The sequence below is a fragment of the Mustelus asterias genome, chromosome 14 (genome assembly GCF_964213995.1).
Source record: "Mustelus asterias chromosome 14, sMusAst1.hap1.1, whole genome shotgun sequence".
NCBI lineage: Eukaryota > Metazoa > Chordata > Chondrichthyes > Carcharhiniformes > Triakidae > Mustelus > Mustelus asterias.
Window position 1 is genome coordinate 7,101,223 of NC_135814.1, and position 22,136 is coordinate 7,123,358.

At 46.9% G+C, this 22,136-nt stretch overlaps 1 protein-coding gene across 1 annotated transcript in view; it reads left to right on the forward strand.

The window, feature by feature from the left end:
* Positions 1 to 15,242: 15,242 nt before the first annotated feature.
* The window catches only part of wnt6b (wingless-type MMTV integration site family, member 6b), an 81,572-nt gene continuing 74,678 nt past the window's right edge, over positions 15,243 to 22,136 (forward strand). The window contains exon 1 of the mRNA XM_078227847.1: positions 15,243 to 15,482. Within this exon, the coding sequence (XP_078083973.1) occupies positions 15,406 to 15,482 (77 nt within the window). The 5' untranslated portion in view covers positions 15,243 to 15,405. The remainder of the gene's footprint in view (positions 15,483 to 22,136) is intronic.

The window sequence follows — 22,136 nt, forward strand, 5'->3', positions numbered from 1 at the left end:
AACCTCCTGCCAGTAGGAAAGAGTTTCTTCTTATTTACTCTATTTAAACCTTCACTCTCCGAGAAGCAGCTGCTTCCACTCCCCGGCTTCCTCAGTCTGTCCCCGATACAATATTTCCACTTGGTAAGAAAATATACTTTAAGACGTGAGCATGTTAGAATAACTTCACTGATGTAATTGCCTTTGGAGGTAGGGGAGTGGGTCTTGTTTGAAAACTTCTGTAAGAAAGGGAACACAAAATCTCAGCCCTGATTAACGGGAGGAAGTTTATCCTCCCTCTCCTTTCAGTTCAAGTTTACCCCCAAAGTATTCAACTTGTGGAGTTCGCCTCTCTGAAGTCAGCAAGTTGGAGAGTCCCCCCCGCGGGACGGCGCTGTCGAGCTAACCTGGAACTCTCTCCAACACCTGGGGAGAAGGAGAGAGGGTTTAAAAAATCCGCAGCATCTCACTAACAAATAAATCCAAGATTCAGGCCGATCCCGTAATCGCTGCTTCTAAATTGCAGCTCATGGAAGGTGCTGTGACCCCAGCAGTGCTAACAGAGCAGCAATCCAACATGATCCAGACCGAACAGTCCAGTTGCAGCTGATTTCAGAGTGCAATGAAGCGTGCCCCTCATCCATCCGGCACTCTGCACCTTTCCCTTGTACAAGTGTGGCAACACCAGCAGACAGCAGAGGGGGCGAATGGCCTGTTTCTGAGCTGGCAATTCAATAGTCGCATTCGGGCGGCACGGTAGCACAGTGGTTAGCACTGCTGCTTCACATGCTTCAGGGACCTGGGTTTGATTCCCGGCTTGGGTCACTGTCTGTGTGGAGTTTGTACATTCTCCTCGTGTCTGCATGGGTTTCCTCCGGGTGCTCTGGTTTCCTCCCACAGTCCAAAGATGTGCGGGTTAGGTTGATTGCTAAAAATTGCCCTAGTGTCCTGAGATGCGTAGTTAGAGGGATTAGTGAGTAAATATGTGGGGGTAGGTCGATGGGCCGAATGGCCTCTTTCTGTACTGTGGGATTTCTATGATTTTTCTCTGATTACTTGCTGGAGGCATCCTGCAGAACTGACACTGAAACATTGCATGAGCCACTGAATACATGGTAAGAAGTCTCACAACACCAGGTTAAAGCCCAACAGTTTTATTTGGAATCACGAGCTTTTGGAGCGTTGCTACTTCTCAGCACTCACCTCCGCGCTCTGAAAGCTCGTGATTCCAAATAAACAGGGCTTTAGTCTGTCATTGTGAGAGTTCTTACTGTGCCCACACTAGTCCAACGCTGGCATCTCCACATCACTGATAGCATGGTGATGCCTTGGGGTGAAATGGAAAACACACAGCAGCTCCAGGGAAAGGGTTAGCGAGAAAAACCATCACAAGAAATAAAGCTTGAGAATCATAGAATCCCTACAGAACAGGAGGAGGCTATTCAGCCCATCGAGTCTGCATCGACAACAATCCCACCCAGGCCCTATTCCCATAACCCCTCATATTTACCCTGCTAATCCCCCTAACACGAGGGTTAATTTAGCATGGCCAATCAACCTAACCTGCACATCTTTGGACTGTGGGAGGAAACTGGGGCACCCGGAGGAAACCCACGCAGACATGGGGAGAATGTGCAAACTCCACACAGACAGTGACCCGAGGCAGGAATTGAACTGGGTCCCTGGCGCTGTGAGGCAGCAGTGCTAACCACTGTGCCACTCCACAGGCTACCACAATGGATAGGGTTAGCAGGAACAGTCACTTATACAGGTTAGGGTTGGCAAAAAGGGTCAGTTTTCTGGACAAATATTAGAACCACAGAATCTCGACAATGCAGAAAGAGGCCATTCGGCCCATCAATGTTGCACTGACTCTCCAAAAGAGCGTCTGACTCAAGGCCAGATACCTCTGCCCTAACCCTGTTAACCTGTGCATACATCATGGCTAATCCACCTAACCTACATATTTTTGGACTGTGGAAGAAAATTAGAGCACCCGGAGGAAACCCACGCAGACATGGAAATTCCCACCATGAGGGGTGGGATTGGAGGAATTATCAGTTTTCCTATAATAATCATAGCAAGTCTTTTAGGGAAGGAAACCTGTCATCCTTAGCTGGTCTGGCCTACATGTAACTCCAGAGCCACAGCAATGTGGTTGATTCAGAGATGGGCAATAAATGCTGGCCCAGCCAGCGATGCCTACATCCCATCAATGAATAAAAAAAGCAAGTGCAGCATGGAGGGAGGCCATTGGGCCCATTGCCCTGTGTCAATATTAGCCCTTCAGCCTATGCATCATGTGTTAATACTATATTGTCCCTTTTCTGCACTACCTCCAATATTCATCCTTGTCAAATACTGTTCCAACGCAAACCAATTTAATTTCCAAGCCATTTTGCTTGTTCGTACAGAACTTGAGCATTGTTGAAAAAGGGACAGCTGTCAAATCTTTTGGCTTTGTACTCATCAGGGCAGATGCAATAATGCCAAATTTCAAAAGAAGCAACAATCTTAAATTTGTTTTTTTTGCATCTGTTCTGATGAGTGCAAGACAGAAAACTTTGACAGCACATCACTTTTTTATCAATAATCTTTTATCCCCATCTGCACTGTGAATCTCGCTGACCTTTTTTATCCCTTGTTATGTTCCTCTTACATGGAGTGTCCAGACTTGGACATCCAAACAGGAAAATTAGGTTCCAGGATGAAAAACAGACATCACTCCACCCCTTCTCTGACCGAGATCCAGTCAACCAGGATCTTATTACCATTTCAGAAACTATTATTTGCTTTTATACTCAACATTCCTGTCTACGGGTTGAGGTAGGAATTGTCACCGTGCCGTTTCTGCATCACCTCACTGCCAGGGAACCTGTCGCCACCTTCGGCAGGACTGGAAGATTTCATGGGCAGGAAGAGCTGGAAAATCCCACCCACTGTAGCTCGGTTTTCAACAACAAAGCTTAAAGCAACGGGTATCAAATTCTAAAAGATGGATAAAGGTCCATGAATGTCCCTTTCTGTACAAAGAAAGAGTTAAATTGGCATTGTAAAATCGCCTTTCGTGATATTAATATGTAGCACAGTAGTGTCAGCTGTGGTTTATTGGGTAGGCAATAGCCTAGTGGTATTAACGCTAGATTATTAATCCAGATACTCAGCTAATGTTCTGGGGATCCGGGTTCAAATCCCGCCACGGCAGATGGTGGAATTTGAATTCAATAATATAAAAAAGTCTGGTATTAGAACATAGAACATAGAACATAGAACATTACAGCGCAGAACAGGCCCTTCGGCCCACGATGTTGCACCGACCAGTTAAAAAAAAACTGTGACCCTCCAACCTAAACCAATTTCTTTTCGTCCATGAACCTATCTACGGATCTCTTAAACGCCCCCAAACTAGGCGCATTTACTACTGATGCTGGCAGGGCATTCCAATCCCTCACCACCCTCTGGGTAAAGAACCTACCCCTGACATCGGTTCTATAACTACCCCCCCTCAATTTAAAGCCATGCCCCCTCGTGCTGGATTTCTCCATCAGAGGAAAAAGGCTATCACTATCCACCCTATCTAAACCTCTAATCATCTTATATGTTTCAATAAGATCCCCTCTTAGCCGCCGCCTTTCCAGCGAAAACAATCCCAAATCCCTCAGCCTCTCCTCATAGGATCTCCCCTCCATACCAGGCAACATCCTGGTAAACCTCCTCTGCACCCTCTCCAAAGCCTCCACATCCTTCCTGTAATGTGGGGACCAGAACTGCACACAGTACTCCAAGTGCGGCCGCACCAGAGTTGTGTACAGTTGCAACATAACGCTACGACTCCTAAATTCAATCCCCCTACCAATAAACGCCAAGACACCATATGCCTTCTTAACAACCTTATCTACTTGATTCCCAACTTTCAGGGATCTATGCACACATACACCTAGATCCCTCTGCTCCTCCACACTATTCAAAGTCCTCCCGTTAGCCCTATACTCAACACATCTGTTATTCCTACCAAAGTGAATTACCTCACACTTCTCCGCATTAAACTCCATCCGCCACCTCTCGGCCCAACTTTGCAACCTGTCTAAGTCTTCCTGCAAACTACGACACCCTTCCTCACTGTCTACCACACCACCGACTTTGGTGTCATCAGCAAATTTGCTAATCCACCCAACTATACCCTCATCCAGATCATTAATAAATATTACAAACAGCAGTGGCCCCAAAACAGATCCCTGAGGTACACCACTTGTAACCGCACTCCATGATGAATATTTACTATCAACCACCACCCTCTGTTTCCTATCCGCTAGCCAATTCCTGATCCAATTTCCTAGATCACCCCCAATCCCATACATCTGCATTTTCTGCAGAAGCCTACCATGGTGAACCTTATCAAACGCCTTACTAAAATCCATATATACCACGTCCACTGCCTTGCCCCCATCCACCTCCTTGGTCACTTTCTCAAAAAACTCAATAAGGTTAGTAAGGCACGACCTACCTGCCACAAAACCATGCTGACTATCACCTATCAATTCATTACTCTCCAAATAACTATAATATTAAGAATCTGCTGATGACTATGAAACCATTGTAGATTGTTGGAAAAACCCATCTGGTTCACTAATGTCCCTTTAGGGAAGGAAATCTGCTGTGCTTACCTGGTCTGGTCTACATGTGACTCCTGAGTCATCGCAATGTGGTTGACTCTCAACTGCCCTCTGAAATGGCCTAGCCAAGAGCAACCAGGGATGGGCAATAAATGCTAACCAGCCAGTGACGCCCATGTCCCATGAATGAATAAAAGAAAACACTCTTGTCCCTGAGCCTGAAATGCATGGGTTCAACCCAGAGACCTGAACACAAAAACAAGGCTGACGGTCCGATGTTGAATTCGATGATCAGCCATGATCAAAATGAATGGAGAAGCAGGCTCGAAGGGTCGAATTGCCTAATTCTGCTTTTAGTTTCTATGTTTCTATGAGGGAGTGCTGCACTGTCAGCAATGCCATCTTTTGAATGAGGTGTTAAACTGAAAGCCCATCTATCCTCTCAGGGTAGATATAAGAGATCCCATTGCAGGAGAGGGGCAGGGACCAAAATGTATCCTCCCTCAAACACCACGAAGAAGAGATTATCTGTCACAATCACATTGCTGACAGTGGGGACTTGCTGTGTGCAAATTGGCAGCCACATTTCTAATGTTATAGCGGGGACCACATTTCAGCCAGGCTTCATTTGCAATGCCCTGAGGTGGTGAAGGCATTGTTTAACCGACCTCTCCATTCACCTGATGAAGGAGCTGCGCTCCGAAAGCTCGTGTTTCCAAATAAACCTGTTGTACTTTAACTTGGTGTTGTGAGACTTCCTCTTGTTTAATTATGAGCCATCCTTACTCATCGTGTGTCATTGCTTACCTGAGTCGTAGAGGCAATAGATATCTGTGCTGGACTCAACAAGAGTTGGAAAGAGAATGAAATGTTTAATATCTGAATCAGGAACCAGTGATTGTTAGTGAGCGCAGGGCAGATAAGGGAATGGGACTTTTGCTGCGTCAAGACAGGGGGCAGCAAAGTTTTGGATGGCCTCAAGCTTATGATTCATAGAGTCATAGAATCCCTACAGTACAGAAGAAGGCCATTTAGCCCATCGAGTCAGTACCGACCACCCAGGCCCTTTTTCCGTAACCCCACACATTTATCCTGTTAATCCCCCTGACACTAGGGTCAATTTAGCATGGCCAATCAACCTAACCCGCACATCTTTGGACTGTGGGAGGAAACCGGAGCACCCGGAGGAAACCCACGCAGACACGGAGAGAACGTGCAAACTCCACACAGACAGTGACCCGAGGCCAGAATTGAACCTGGATCCCTGGTGCTGTGAGGCAACAGTGCTAACCACTGTGCCACCGCGTGCCACCCATTGTATGAGGCCAGCATTGGAATGGTCAAGGCCAGAGGAAATTGAGATAAGGGTGAGGGTTTCAACAGCAGATGAGTTGAGGCAAAGACAAGTGATGTTACAGAGGTAGAAATAGGCAATCTTTCTTTCTCTCTTTATTTCTCTCAATCTCTTTCTCGCTCTTTCTTTCTTTATCTCTCTCGCTCCTTCTCTCTTTTGCTCTCTCTCTCTCCTCCAAAGATGTGCAGGTTAGGTGGATTGGCCATGCTAAATTGTGTCCATGCTTAGTGTCCAAAGATGTGTAGGTCAGGGGGATTATTGGAGTAAATTCATGGGGTTACAGGGTAAGGGCCTGAGTAAGATGCTCTGTCAGTGGGTTGGTGCAGACCTGATGGGCTGAATGGCCTCCTTCTGCACTGCAGGGATTCTACGATTCTATGATTCTTTCTGTCTTTCTCTCTCGCACATTAACCCTCACATTCTCTGCTCTATTATCTCCTGTTCCTTCACTTTCTGAGCCTATTTTTGCTTTGTTTATTTTGCTTTTTCCCGTGTGTCTCGGCTCTCATCTGGCACTTCCACTTCACACTTTGATTTTTTTCAGATGCTCCTTCTACATTCCTTTCTCATTATTTATATTTTGCTCCAACCTGCACCTTTCTCTGTCTATCCTCACTCACACTGACTCTCTCTACATTTCTTTCTCCTTTCACACAAATGCAGAATTATTATGGTGCAGAAAGAGGCCATTCGACCCATCATGTCTGCACAGGCTCTCCGAATGAGCCACTCAGCCAGCGCCAGTCTCTTGCCATCTCCCTGTAACCCGGCCCCCATGGACAGATGACTCCAGATCTTAACCATCGCTGCAGGAAGAAGATTTTCCTCATTTCACTTTTGCTTCTTTTGCCAATTACTTTAAATCCGTGTCCACAGGTTCTCCATCCCTCCACCAATGGGAACCATTTCTCCCTATCTACCCTGTCCAGACCCCTCATCTTGATCAAATCTCCTTACAACCTTACCTTCTCTAAGGAAAACAGTCCCAACTTCTCCACACGGCGGCACAGTGGTTAGCACTGCTGCCTCATAGCGCCAGGGACCCCGGATTGATTCCCGGATTGGGTCACTGTCTGCATGTTGTTCCCGTGTCTGGGTGGGTTTCCTCCGGGTGCTTTCCTCTCATAGTCTGAAAAACATGTTGGTTTGGTGCTTTTGCCATGCTAAATTCTCCCTCAGTGTACCTGAACAGGTGCCGGAGTGTGGTGACTGGGGGAGTTTCACAGTAACTTCATTGCAGTGTTAATGTAAGCCTACTTGTGACAATAATAAACAAAATAAATAAACAATCTATCTTCATAACTGAAGTTGCTCATCCCTGGAACCATTTTTTAAATAGAATCCCTACAGTGCAGAAGGAGGCCATTTGGTCCATCGAGTTTGCACAGACAATAATCCCACCTAGGCCCTATCCCCGTAACTCCACATATTTACCCCTCTGATCCTTCTAACTTATGCATCCTGAGACACTGAGGGGCAATTTAGCATGGCCAATGCACCTATCCTGCATGTCTTTCGCAGTGTGGGAGGAAACCGGAGCACCCGGAGGAAACCCACACAGACACAGGGAGAAAGTGCAAACACCACACAGACAGTGACCCAAGCCGGGAATCGAACCCAGGTCCCTGGAGCTGTGAGGCAGCAGTGCTAACCACTGTGCTACCGTGCCGCCCATTGAGGCACTGTGAATCTTTTCTGCATTCTTCGATGCCTTTGCATCCTTCCTGAAGCGCAGCCCCCAGAACTGGACACAATACTTCAGCTGATGCCAAACTAGTTCAACATAGGCTGCTTGTGAATGCCCCTATTAATAAACCCAGGATGTCCTATGCTTGATTAACCACTCTCGCCACCTGTCCTGCCACCTTCAATGATCTATTCACACATACACCCAGGTCCCTCTGCTCCTTGAGAATTGTATCCCTATTTTGTTCTGTCTCTCGGTGATCTTTCAACCAAAATGGATCACTTCACATCTCTCTGCTTTGAGCTTCAACTGCAATCTGCCCACCCACCAAATCCACCAACTTGTCTGTGCTTTTTTGAATTTCTACACTACCCTCCTCACAATGCTTAGGAATCTTCTATCATTTGCAAACTTTGAAATTATCCCCTGCACTCCAAACTCTACATTATTAATATATTAGGAAGATCAAGTGTCCAAACACTGACCCCTGGGGAGCTCCACTGCAAAACCTTCTTTCAGTCTGAAAAATATTCATTAGTCACTATTTTCTGTCACTCAGTCGGTTTTGTATCCATATTGCTACGGTCCCTTTTACTCCATGAGCTATGTAAAAAGTCTCACAGCACCAGGTTAAAGTCCAACGGGTTTAGTTGGAATCACGAGCTTTCGGAGCGCTGCTCTTTTATCAGGTGAGTGAGCTATAACTCTTCTCACAAGTCTCACTAGTCTCCAAAGATGTGTAGGTCAGGTGGATTGGCCATGATAATTTATCCCTTAGTGTCGGGGGGACTGGCTAGGGTGAATGCATGGGGTTGTGGGGATGAGGCCTGGGTGGGATTGTGGTCGGTGCAGATGCGAAGGGCTGCATGGCCTCCTTCTGCACTGTAGGATTCTATTAATCTATGAAGTCTGCTATGTGGCACTGTATCAAATGCCGTTTGGGAGTCTATGTACACCACATCAACCGTATTACCCTCATCAACCCTCCTTGTTACCTCTTCAAAAAACTCCAACAGGTTAGTCAAACGTGATTTTTACTGAAGAAATCTCTCCTGCCATTTCTCAATTAACCCTCGTGTCCATGTGACTATTAATGTTGTCCTGAATTATTGTTTCTAGAAGTTTCCCCATCACCAAAGTTAATCTGACTGGCCTGTAATTGCTGGGTTGATCCATACACCCTTTTTTGAACAAGGGTGCAAAGTTTGCAATTCTCCAGTCCTCTGGAACCACCCCGAATCTAAAGAAGACTGGAGAGTTATGTCCATGGTCCCTGTAGTTTCCACTCTCACTTCCATCAGTATCCTTGTGTATCTTCTGGACTTTCAAAAGGCTGTTGACAAGGTCCCACACAAGAGATTAGTGAGCAAAATTAAATCTCATGGTATTGGGGGTAATGTATTAACATGGATAGAGAACTAGTTGACAGACAGGAAGCAGAGAGTGGGAATAAATGGGTCCTTTTCAGAGTGGCAGGCAGTGACGAGTGGGGTATTGCAGTGTTCAGTGCTGGGATCCAAGCTATTCACAATATACGTTAATGATTTGGACGATGGAATTGAATACAATATCTCCAAATTTGCAGATGACACTAAGCTGGGTGGCAGTGTGTGCTGTGAGGAGGATGAAAGAGGGTGACTTGGACAGGTTGGCTGAGTGGGCAAATACTTGGCAAATGCAATATAATGTAGATAAGTGTGAGGTTATTCACTTTGGTGGCAAAAACAGGAAGGAAGATTATTATTTGAATGGTGGCAGTTTAGGCAAAGGGGAAGTGCTATGTGACCTGCGTGTCACGGTGGAACAGTCGCTGAAGGTTGGCATGAGGTACAGCAAGCAGTGAGGAAAGCTAATGGCATGCTGGCCCTCATAGCAAGAGGATTTGAGTGTAGGAATGAGGATGTCTTGCTGCAGTTATACAGGGCCTTGGTGAGGCCATACCTTGGGTACTGTGTGCAGTTTTGGTCTCCTAGTCTGAGGAAGGATATTCTTGCTATCGAGGGAGTCCAGCGAAGGTTCACCAGACTGATTCCTGGAATGGCAGGACTGACATATGAAGAGAGACTGGATCGACTGGGCTTCTACCCACTGGAATTTAGAAGAATGTGAGGGGATCTCATAGAAAACGTATGAAATCCTAATGGGACTGGACAGGCTAGATTCAGGAAGAATGTTCCTGCTGTTGGGGAAGTGCAGAACTAGAGGTCACAGTCTAAGAATAAGGGGTAAGCCATTCAGTACTGAGATGAGGAAGAACTTCTTCACTCAGAGAGTTGTGAACCTATGGAATTCTCTACCACAGAAAGCTGTTGGGGGTCACTTCATTAGATATGTTCAAGAGGGAGCTGAACGGGGCCCTTGTGGCTAAAGGGATCAAGAGGTATGGAGAGGAAGCAGGAGTGGGATACTGAAAGTGCATGATCAGCCATGATCATATTGAATGGTGGTGCAGGTTCGAAGGGCCGAATGGCCTCCTCCTGCACTTATTTTCTATGTTTCTATCTCATTCCATCCTGATGCCTTATTAGCTTTAAGTGCAGATAACCTATCTAATTCCTCCTCCTTTTCAATTTTAAGCCATTTTAGTGTCTGAATCACCTCCAATTGACCTGGATAGTATCTTCTTCCTTGGTAAAGACTGATGCAAAATATTGATTTAATACCTCAGCTCTGCCCTCAGTCTCCATGTGTAAATTCCCTTTCAGGGTCCCTCAACATCCCTACTCCTCCTTTTGCTGCCCTTTTGCTATTTATATGCCTATCAAATACTCTGGGATTCCTTTTTATGTTAGTTGCCAGTCTCTTTCCATACTCCCTCTTTGCTTTTTGCATTTGCTTCTTCACCTCCCCTCTGAACCTTCTATATTCAGCCTGCTTCTTAACTGTACTTTCTACCTGACATGTCGTAAGTACACTTCTTCCTCTTTATCTCAATTTCTATCTCCTTTGCCATCCAGGGAACTCTGAATTTGTTTGCCCTACATTTCCTCCTGCTTCCCTATTTCACTAAATGGTTACAGCACGGACAGAGGCCATTCAGCACCTTGTATCTGTGCCAGCTCTTTACAACAGCAAATCAGCGAATCCCACTCCCCAGCCTTTGTCCCCATAGCGCTGTGAATATTTTCTCTTCAATTCCCCATTAAAAGCCACGATCGCATCTGCCCTCACCACACTCTCAGGCAGCGCATTCCAGACCCTAACCACTCGCCGCAAAAAAATGACATTTTTTTCCTCATGCTGTTTTCAATTTTCTCGTCAATCATCTTAAACTGCCTTGGTCTTCCTTTTATTGCCATCTCAAACTATCTGCCTTCGCTCCCTATCCCCTTCCCCTCTCTTTGTTCCTCTATTTCATACCTCTGCCCACTGTGGCTTCAGTGGGCAGCGCTCGCTGCCTCTTGAGTTTGAAGTTTGTGGGTTCACGCCCCATTCCCCCAAGCTAATCACACAAAATCCAGGCAGACAGTTCGGTGGGACACTGAGTGAGTTGCTTCATTGCTGGAGCTGCTACCTTTCTCAAGAGATGTTAAACTGAGGCCTGCTCCAGTGAAGGGAAAATAATCCAAGGCGGTATTTCAAAGACCAGCAGAGATGCTCCTCTGTGTCCTTGCTTATGTTTATCCTTCAATCATCATCACAAAACCAGATTAACGTGTCAGTATCACGTTGCTGTGTTGTGGGGGCTTACTGGCTCGGTTACTTCCTATGTTACAGCAGACCCTCACAGCCTCTTCCTCTTTTCTCATCCTTCCCACTCTCTTTTGCTGCTTTCCTCTTTGTTTATTGTTTTTCACACTGTTTTTGTGTTGCTCTTCTTGTTTTCTCATTCTTTCTCTCGTTCGCACTGTTCCCCATTCTGATTACCTCCAATCCCCAATAAATACCTTTCCCCACTCTTTTCTAATGTCTTTCCCTTTCATGTAACCTCTCTCTCTCTCTAAGTTTCTCTCTCATATTCTCTCTCTCTCAATCTCTCTATCCGTCTCCTTCTCTCTATCTATCTCCTGCTCTGTCTTTCTCAATCTCCCTCTCACATTCTATTTCTCTCACGTGCTTTCTTCCTTTCTCTGTCACTCTCAGTTACCCACTGATTCATTCTCTCTCAAAGTCTGATCTGTCAGTCAGTCAGTCTCTCTCACACACTCCTATTCAAGAGTCTCTCTCACTCTCTCTTAGTCTCTCTCTCTGTCTTTCACCATACTCTCTCACAGTCTCTGTGTCTCCTAGTCTCACACAGACTCTCAGTCTCACTCTATCTCTTTCATACACTCACTCTCTCCCTCAGTCTCTGTTTTTCCCAGTCTTTTTACTCTCTCTCTCTCTTACAGTGTATCTCTGAGTTTCCTTCTCTTTATCCCTCAGTCTCTCTGTCCTTCTCACGCACTCTTTACTGTACTTTCTCAGTCTCACTCTCTCTCTCTCTCACATTCACGCTATCTCCATCTCTCTCATATTCACTCTCTCATTCACCCTCTCTTTCTCATTCATTCTATCTCTCTCTCACATTCACTCTATCTCTCTCTCACATTCACTCTCTCAGTCTCTTTCATAGTTTCTCCCAAGCTTTTTTACTCTCTCGCCAACAGCCTCTCTCTGAGTCTCTCTTTATCTCTCAGTCTGTTTGTCTCTCTCACTCATTCTCTCTCCAGTCTCTCACTCTCACATACTCTCTTATAGATCCTTTCAGTCTCTCTCACACTGTTACTCATACATACTCTCTCTCTCAGTCTCGCACACTCTCTCTCACACTATCAGTCTCTCACACTGTCTCACTCATACACTCTCTCTCAGTCTCTCCCTCTCTCTCGCTCAGTCTCACTCATACACTCTCCCTCTCACACACTCTCTCATATTCTTTCTTAGTCTCATCACACTGTGCCTCTCACACCCTCTCAGTCACTCTCACACACATTCTCTCTCTCTCTCTCACACACACACACAGTCTCTCTCTCTGTCAGTTTCCCTCTCCCTTTCTACCTGTGCTGCTTGCCAGGTGAATAACCGTGTGATTCCCCCCTCCCCTCCCCTCTCTGATGCTAGATTCTTACAATACTTACAGTAAACAGATCCGCCAGCGACCCTGGCTCCCCATCACCTCCCCTCCCATCTCCGCTGAAACGATCAAGCCTCCTCACTGACTGACACATAAACATTTTCTGGCCGGGAGCGACGTCAGCGAGGAGCGTAAGATGAGCGAATGTGTGGGAGAAGAGAGTAAGTAATTGTTCCCTCGCTGGCAAATTCCCCAACACTTCACAGAACAGGAGAGAGCAGAGCGCCGGAGCCAGAGACACAGAGAGCTGACAGTGCAGAGTGAGCCCTTCCACAACTTGTCCCAAACTTCAGTCACACCACTGACTGTCCTCAGAGAGCTCTGTGTGTGTGTGTGTGTGTGTGTTCGTTCTGATCTTGTTCATTGCTTTTTATTTTGTTTTCTGGCTGTTCACAGTTTGACTGGGGGGAGAGTTTGTAATTGGGGGAAAAAGTTTGTAACTGTTGAAAGTTTGTAACTGAGGGGCGGAAAGTTTGTAATTGTGGAGGGGAAAGTTTGTAATTGCGGCGAAAGTTTGTAATTGGGGGAGAAAGTTTGTAATTGTGGAGAAAGTTTGTAATTGGGGAAGAAAGTTTGTAATTGTGGAGAAAGTTTGTAATTGGGGGGGAAAGTTTGTAATTGTGGAGGGGAAAGTTTGTAACTCAGGAGGGGAAGTTTGTAATTGGGGGAGAAAGTTTGTAATTGGGGGAAAAAGTTTGTAATTGGGGAGAAGGTTTGTAACTGGGGAGAGGAAAGCTTGTAACTCAGGAGGAGAAAGTTTGTAATTGGGGAAAGTTCCTAACTCAGGAGGGGAAAGTTTTGTAATTGGGGAGAAAGTTTGTAACTGGGGAAAGTTTACTGTCATTCAGGAGGTGGAGGGGGAATAGGGATTCTCTCTGGGATACAGGACAGACCAATTCTCCAGCTCCGAGTCGTTCGGGACAGTGAAATTATTGGGATTTTGGGTGTCGGATTTCTGGCGGATTGGACAGGGATATTTGTAAAAGCGGTTCGGGTGAATAAAGGTCCATCTGCTTTTCCTCCGTTTCACATCTCGGTATGAGCTGTTGCTTTTTCAATTCTCTCTCTCCCTGAATTGAGTCTAAGCTGCGGCAGGGTCCCAGATCCTCACCAATTCTCAGCCAGGTGACCGTGCCAAAGCTGGACATTCAGGTGAGGGGACAGAGACAGTTGCTACCTCCCCCGGGACCCCTCCCCATGTCTCCCCCCCGGGCTCTGGAGGAGCCTCTCTCAGTGACCGAGACAAACCTGCTCCTCACTTTCCTCCGCTGAGGATTTGCTGCCAGCCTCGCCCGAATTCAGCTTCTCCCCGTCCTGGAGAGCTGCTTCCTGGGAGCAGCAGAGCCGCTCACACCCCTCCCCATTGCTGCTTCCCTGGAGCCCCAGGCAGGGTCGCTGCCCTGGACACAGAGGAGACAACTGTCCACTTACTAAACCTCCACCAGCCTCCAGTCTAGCCTCCACCCCCCCACCCCCAGCCTCCAGTTTGCACCTCCACTCTCCACACCTCCAACCTCCACCTTCACCAGCCTCCACCTCCAGCTTCCACCCCCACCCCTCCAGCCTCCAGTCTGCACCTCCAGCCACCAACTTCAGCCTCCAGCCTGCAGTCTGCAACTCCTGCCTCAAGTCCAGTCGCTGTCCTGAGAGAATTGTCCAGTTTCTGTCTCGAGAGGATTGTCCAGTCTCTGTCCTGAGAGGATTGTCCAGTCTCTGTCCTGAGAGGATTGTCCAGTCTCTGTCCTGAGAGGATTGTCCAGTCCCTGTCCCGAGTGGATTGTCCAGTTGCTGTCCTGAGAGGATTGTCCAGTCTCTGTCCTGAGAGGATTGTCCAGTCGCTGTTCTGAGAGGATTGTCCAGTCGCTGTTCTGAGAGGATTGTCCAGTTCCTGTCCTGAGCGGATTGTCCGGTTCCTGTCCTGAGAGGATTGTCCAGTCTCTGTCCTGAGAGGATTGTCCAGTTCCTGAGAGGATTGTCCAGTCTCCGTCCTGAGAGGATTGTCCAGTCTCTGTCCCAAGAGGATTGTCCAGTCTCTGTCCTGAGAGGATTGTCCAGTTGCTGTCCTGAGTGGATTGTCCAGTTGCTGTCCTGAGAGGATGTCCAGTTCCTGTCCTGAGAGGATGGTCCGGTTCCTGTCCTGAGAGGATTGTCCGGTTCCTGTCCTGAGGGGATAGTCCAGTCGCTGTCCTGAGAGGATTGTCCAGTTCCTGTCCTGAGAGGATTGTCCAGTTCCTGTCCTGAGAGGATTGTCCAGTCTCTGTCCTGAGAGGATTGTCCAGCTCCTGAGAGGATTGTCCAGTCTCTGTCCTAAGAGGATTGTCCAGTTGCTGTCCCGAGAGGATTGTCCAGTTGCTGTCCTGAGAGGATTGTCCGGTTCCTGTCCCGAGAGGATTGACCAGTTGCTGTCCTGAGAGGATTGTCCGGTTCCTGTCCTGAGAGGATTGTCCAGTTGCTGTCCTGAGAGGATTGTCCAGTTCCCGAGAGGATTGTCCAGTCTCTGTCTTGAGAGGATTGTCCAGTTGCTGTCCTGAGAGGATTGTCCAGTTGCTGTCCTGAGAGGATTGTCCAGTTGCTGTCCTGAGAGGATTGTCTAGTTCCTGACAGGATTGTCCAGTTGCTGTCCTGAGAGGATTTTCCAGTTGCTGGCCTGAGAGGATTGTCCAGTTCCTGACAGGATTGTCCAGTTGCTGGTGGCCTGAATCCCGCAATCTGGAGGATGGAATCTGTGTCTCGTGTACAACTCGCCCTCTTTCTGTTTCTCCTCTGTCCTGCCAAGATCATCAGCCTTTGGTGGTGAGTAACTACCCAAATTATTCTTTCTCTGTCTCTTTGTCTTTCGCTCTGTATCTCTCTCTCTCCCTCTTGTCTTTTTTTTCCTCTCTGTCTCCTTGTAATCTCTATTTCTTGTCTTTTTCACTTTCCCTTTTCATCCCCGATTTTTCTCTGCCTCTTTCTCTTCTCCTCCCTCTGCCTTTCTCTCCCAATTTTGAGATAAATATAATATTTTTCTATCTATCTCTTCTCCGTCTCTGACTGTGGAGATGCCAGCGTTGAACTGGGGTGGGCACAGTAAGAAGTCTCACAACACCAGTTTTAAGTCCAACAGGTTTATTTGGTAGCACGGGCTTTCGGAGCGCTGCCCCTTCATCAGGTGAGTCAGGTGTGCCCTCTCTGACTGTCTCTGTATTTCTCTCTCTCTCTCCTTCCCTTTGACTCTGACGTTTGTATCTCTCCCTCCATTTCTCCCTTTCTCCCTCAACCTCTCTCTCTTTCTATCTCTCATTCTATCTCTCCCTCTTTCTCTGAGGTGGAGATGGCAGTGTTGGACTGGTGTGGGTGCAATAAGAAGTCTCACAACACTAGGTTAAAGTCCAACAGGTATTTTTGGAATCATGAGCTTTCGGAGCGCTGCTCCTTCATCACGACCAGGCTTGTAATTCCAAATAAACCTATTGGACTTTAACCTGGTGTTGTGAGACTTCTTACTGTCCCCCTATCTCGCCCTCTCTCCCTCTATCCCTCACTCTCTCCTTCTATCTGCCATTCTCCCCCTCTCTCTATCTCTGCCTCTATCTCTCTTTTTCTCCCTCTATCTCTCCCTTTCTCTGTCCCCCATTCTCTCCCTCTATCTCACCCTCTCTCTCCCGCTCTCTCCTGCTCTTTCCCTCCCTCTCCCTCCATCTCAATAGTGAGAAAGGATATGCAATAGTGAGAAACGATATTAGCTCTGACAACGTGGAGTCTGCATGGGTCGGGTTGAGAAATACAAAGGGACAAAAAACATTAGTGGGTGTCATATATAGACCCCCAAACTGCAATGGTGATGTTGGGAATGGCATTAAACATGAAATTAGTGATGCATGTGATAAGGGAATATCAGTGATCGTGGGTGATTTTAATCTGCACATAGGTTGGGCAAATCAAATTAGCCACAATGCTGTCGAGGAGGAAATCTTGGAATGTATACGGGATGGTTTTCTTGACCAATATGTGGAGGAACCAACTAGAGAGCAGGCCATCTTAGACTGGGTACTGTGTAATGAGAAGGGAATCATTGCCAATCTAGCTGTGCGAGACCCCTTGGAGATGAGTGACCATAACATGATAGAATTTTTTCTCAGGATGGAGAGTGAAGTAGTTGATTCAGAGACTAGGGTGCTGAATCTTAATAAAGGAAACTATGAGGATATGAGGCGTGAGTTGGCCTTGGTAGATTGGGGAGAGTTACTTAAAGGGATGACAGTGGATAGGCAATGGCAAACATTCAAGGAACACATGGAGGAACTGCAGCAACTGTTTATTCCTGTCTGGCACAAAAGCAAAATTGGGAAGAGGGCCAATCCATGGCTTACAAAGGAAATTAGCGAGAGTATCCGATCTAAGGAAGAAGCATACAGATTGGCCAAGAAAAATAATAGGTCTGAGGATTGGGAGCAGTTTAGAATTTAGTAAAGAAGGACCAAAGGATTGATTAAGATGGGGGAAAATACAGTACGAAAGTAAGCTTGCAGGGAACATAAAGACTGACACTAAGAGTTTCTCTTGATATCTGAAGAGAAAGAGGTTGGTGAAGACAGATGTAGGTCCCCTACAGACAGAAATGGGGGAATGTATAATAGGGGACAAAGGAATGGCCAAGCAACTGAATATATACTTTTGTTCTGACTTCACAAAAGAGGACACAAATCAGATGCCAGAAATGTTGGAGAATGCAAGTGTTAGTGAGAGGGAAGAACTGAGGGAGATCAATATTAGTAGAGAAATGGTATTGGGAAAGTTGATGGGATTGAAGGCAAATAATTCCCCAGGGCCTGATAACCTACATCCAAGAGTACTTAAGGAAGTGGCTCTAGAAATAGTGGATGCATTGGTGGTCATCTTCCAGGATTCTATAGACCCTGGAACAGTCCCTGCAGATTGGAGGGTAGCGAATGTCACTCCAATATTCAAAAAGGGAGTTAGAGAGAAAACAGGGAATTAAAGACCAGTAAGCTTAACATCGGTAGTGGGGAAAATTCTCGAACCCATTATCAAGGACTTTATAGCAGAGCATTTAGAAAGCAGTGGCAGGAACAGACAGAGTCAGCGTGGATTTATGAAGGGGAAATCATGCTTGACAAATCTATTGGAATTCTTTGAAGGTGTAATTAGTAGAGTTGACAAAGGGGAATTAGTAGATGTGATATATTTGGACTTTCAGAAAGTGTTTGACAAAGTCCCGCACAAGAGATTATCGTGCAAGATTAAAGTGCATGGGATTGGGAGAAGTGTATTGAGATGGATAGAAAACTGATTGACAGAGAGGAAACAAAGAGTAGGAATTAATGGGTGCTTTTCAAATTGGCAGGCAGTAACTAGTGGGGTGCCACAGGGATCAGTGCTGAGACCCCAGCTATTCCCAATATATGTTAATGATTTGGATGAGGGAACAAAATGTAACATCTCAAAGTTTGCTGATGATACCAAGTTAGGTGGGAGGGTGAACTGTGATGAGGATGCAGAGATCCTTCAGCATGATCTGGACAGGTTGGGTGAGTGGGCTAATCAATGGCAGATGCAGTATAATTTGAATAAATGTGAGGTTATTCACTTTGGAAGCAAAAACAAGAAGGCAGATTACTACTTGAATGGCTGTGAATTGGGAGAGGGGAGTGTGCAGCGGGACCTGGGTGTCCTTGTGCACCAGTCACTGAAGGTAAGCATGCAGGTGCAGCAGGCGGTAAAGAAGGCAAATGGTATGTTGGCCTTCATTGCGAGAGGTTTCGAGTACAGGAGCAGGGATGTGTTGTTCCAACTATACAGGGCCTTGGTGAGGCCACACCGAGAGTATTGTGTACAGTTTTGGTCTCCTTTTCTGAGGAAGGATGTTCTTGCTCTCGAGGGAGTGCAGCAAAGGTTTACCAGGCTGATTCCGGGGATGGTGCGACTGATGTTTGAGAAGAGATTGACTAGGTTAAGATTGTTTTTGCTGGAGTTCAATCGAATGAGATGCGACCTATAGAGACTTATAAAATTCTAGCAGGACTAGACAGGGTAGATGCAGGGAGGATGTTCCTGATGGTGGGGGAGTCCAGAACCAAGGGTCACAGGATTCAGGGTAGACCATTTAGGACGGAGATGAGGAGACATTTCTTCACCCAAAGAGTGGTGAGCCTGTGGAATTCATTACCACAGGAAGTAGTTGATGCCAAAACATTGAATGTATTCAAGAGGCGGCTGGATATAGCACTTGGGGTGAATGGGATCAAAGGTTATGGGGAGAAAGCAGGATTAGGCTATTGAGTTGGATGATCAGCCATGATGTTAATGAATGGCGGAGCAGGCTTGAAGGGTAAAATGGTCTCCTCCTGCTCCTATCTTCTACGTTTCTATGGTTTTCTCCCTCCCTCTCCCTCCCTCTCCCTCCCCTCTTCCCCTCTCTCCCCTCTTTCCCCCCTCTTCCCCATCCCCCTCCCCCTCTCCCCCTCTCTCCCCCTTCTTCCCCCATCCCCTCTCCCCCCTCTCCCCCCTCTATCTCCCCCTCTATCTCCCCCTCTATCTCCCCCTCTATCTCCCCCTCTATCCCTCCCTCTATCCCTCCCTCTCTCTCTCTGTCCCCCATTCTCTCTATCTCTCCCTCTATCACTCCCTCTATCACTCCCTCTATCACTCCCTCTATCACTCCCTCTATCACTCCCTCTATCACTCCCTCACTCTCCTTCTGTCTCTCTGCCCCTCCCATTCTCTCCCTCTGTCCCCCATTCTCTCCCTCTCTCTCTATCTCTCCCTCTAGTTGGGTTCTCCTGTGCAGTCCTAGTCTGCCCAAACATTCCCCTGGCTTCCGAATGGTCAGAGAGTCAAACTAGCCACATTTTAAAGGACGCAGTCTTCTTGAAGGAATTAATTTTATTTTCTGTGGACATGAAGCAATGGAAATCCAACAAAAACATACATTTGAACTTACTGTGTGTGTCACGATAGCGACAGGACCAGTTGGTAGATTTCTACTGTCTCTCCATAGCAAATCAGGGAGATCAAAGTGTTTGGCGGAACACATTTCCATGGAGACTGTGGGGGATGGATAGTCCCATCTCCACCTGGCCCAATTTCTCATCCACCCAGCTCCGACAAGGGACAGGTGACTGTGTCTAGTCAACCTGTTTCCAAACACAGAGAGAAAGTGAATTGTGTGGGATTTTCGGAAAGCCTTTCCATAAACCTTCCCCACTGCCTCTTCAGTGTCAATTGTATCATTGGTGTTGCAGCCAAATATTTCCCCACTCATTCTCACTGCAATCTTTTCAGCCAAGGACATGGGACAGACTCCAAGAGGCATCTCCCATGGCAATGCTGCCACCTTCGGCCAAATACAAATCTGAACTGGGCACAGGGGCCCTGACCCCGACCCTTTCCTAACTGCTGAATGAAAGTAGTCGAAAAACCTAATTCCACATCAAGGGAAGGAAGGACTTTTATTGACTAAGACAGGTTTAATGGTGTGCGGGTTGTGTTTTGAACAAAGAACAAAGAACAGTACAGCACAGGAACAGGCCCTTCGGCCCACCAAGCCAACACCGACACATGACGTCTTTCTAAACTAAAGACCTTTTGCCTCTACGCAGTCCATATCCCTTTATTCCCTGCCGATTCATGTATCTGTCAAGATGCCTCTTAAATGTTGCTATTACATCTACTTCTACCATCTCCCCTGGCAGCACATTCTAGGCACATAGCACCCTCTGTGTAAAAAACTTGCCTCCCATATCTCCTTCAAACTTTTCCTCTTTTATCTTAAGCCTATGTCCCCTAGCAATTGACATTTCTCCCTGGAAAAAAGACTCTGACTATCCATTCTATCCATGATTCTCATAATTTTGTAAACTTCTATCAGGTCACCTCAGCCTCCGACATTCAAGTGAAAACAAACCAAACTCTCCTCGTAGCTCCCCACATCCAGTTTGGGTGAAAAGCCAGACTGTCTGGTACACAACATGGATGGGGTGGGGGGTGGTGAGGGTGGAGTGGAGGGTGGGGGTTGAGGAGTGGGGGGAGGTGAGGAGTTGGAGCATGTCTAGTCTTGTGATTTTTATCATTAAACATCTTGGAGCGTGGGAACAGGAGGAGGCCATTCAGTCCAATTGAGGTCATGATTAACCTTAACTCCACCTGCCCACCCTTGCTCCAGTTGCTTCTCAATGCCCTTTCGCCAACACAAATCCATCAATCTATCTTGAAGATTTCAATTGCCTCCACTACCATTTGATGGAGAGAGTTTGAAATTTCCACCACTCTGCACGATGAAGTGCATCTTCATTTGACTTTAAATTGTCTAATTTTGAATTAATTGCCCCGCATCCCATCATTTAGGGATGGGCAACATCGAAAGCCATGATTCTAGCAGCAGAGAATCACTCAATCAGAGGATGATTCAAGTACAGAAGGAGGCCACTTAGCCACTAGTATCTGCAAAAGCAACTCACACAGCCATCACCTGCTCCCACTCCACGACCTTTCCCCCCCATAGCCCTGCAAATCGGTTCTCTTCCACGGTATCTCCTGCCAACCCAAGATGGCAGCATGGTGACACAGTGGTTAGCATCAGGGACCGGGGCTCAATTCCAGAATATCTGTGTGGAGTTTGCACATTCTTCCCTGTGTCTGCGTGGGTTTCCTCCCACACTCTAAAGATGTGCGGGTTAGGTGGGATGTGCGGGTTAGGTAGGCCGTCCTTACCTGGTCTGGCCTACATGTGATTCCAGAGCATCAGCAAAGTGGTTGATTCTCAACTGTCCTCTGAACAAGAGCAACTTAGGATGGGTAATACATGCTGGCCCAAGTCCCATGAATGAATAAAAAAGCCGCTACCTTTACAGGCAGCAATGTGCAGTAGGGCACATGCATGGCCATCACAGGCCCTGCAATTGCAAGCATTACCGCGCAGTCAGCATCAAGTTAACATTATTATCAATCCTTTCCATCCAGGGGGCTACATGGGCAATGAAATAAAATTCATTATTAAAAGTTTGAAGACTGGTGAAAAGAAGCTGTCACCGTTTATGAAGGTGGATTTGTATCTCCTCCAAATGACATCATTGGACTCTGCGCAAATGTTGACAAGTGCACCTGCGTGGACAGCTATCGGCAGCCATCTTAGAATCATAGAAGCTCCACAGTGTAGAAGGAGGCCATTCAGCCCATTGAGTCTGCATCAATCACAATCCCACCCAGGCCCTATCCCCGTAACCCTGATGCTAAGGGGCAATTTAGCATGGCCGATCTACCTAACCTGCACATCTTTGGACTGTGGGAGGAAACCGGAGCACCCGGAGGAAACCCACGCAGACACGGGGAGAATGTGCAAATTCCACACAGACTGTGACCCGAGGCTGGAGTTGAACCCAGGTTCCTGGCGCTGTGAGGCAGCAGTGCTAACCACTGTGCCACTGTGCCGCCAAATTCAAATTCCAC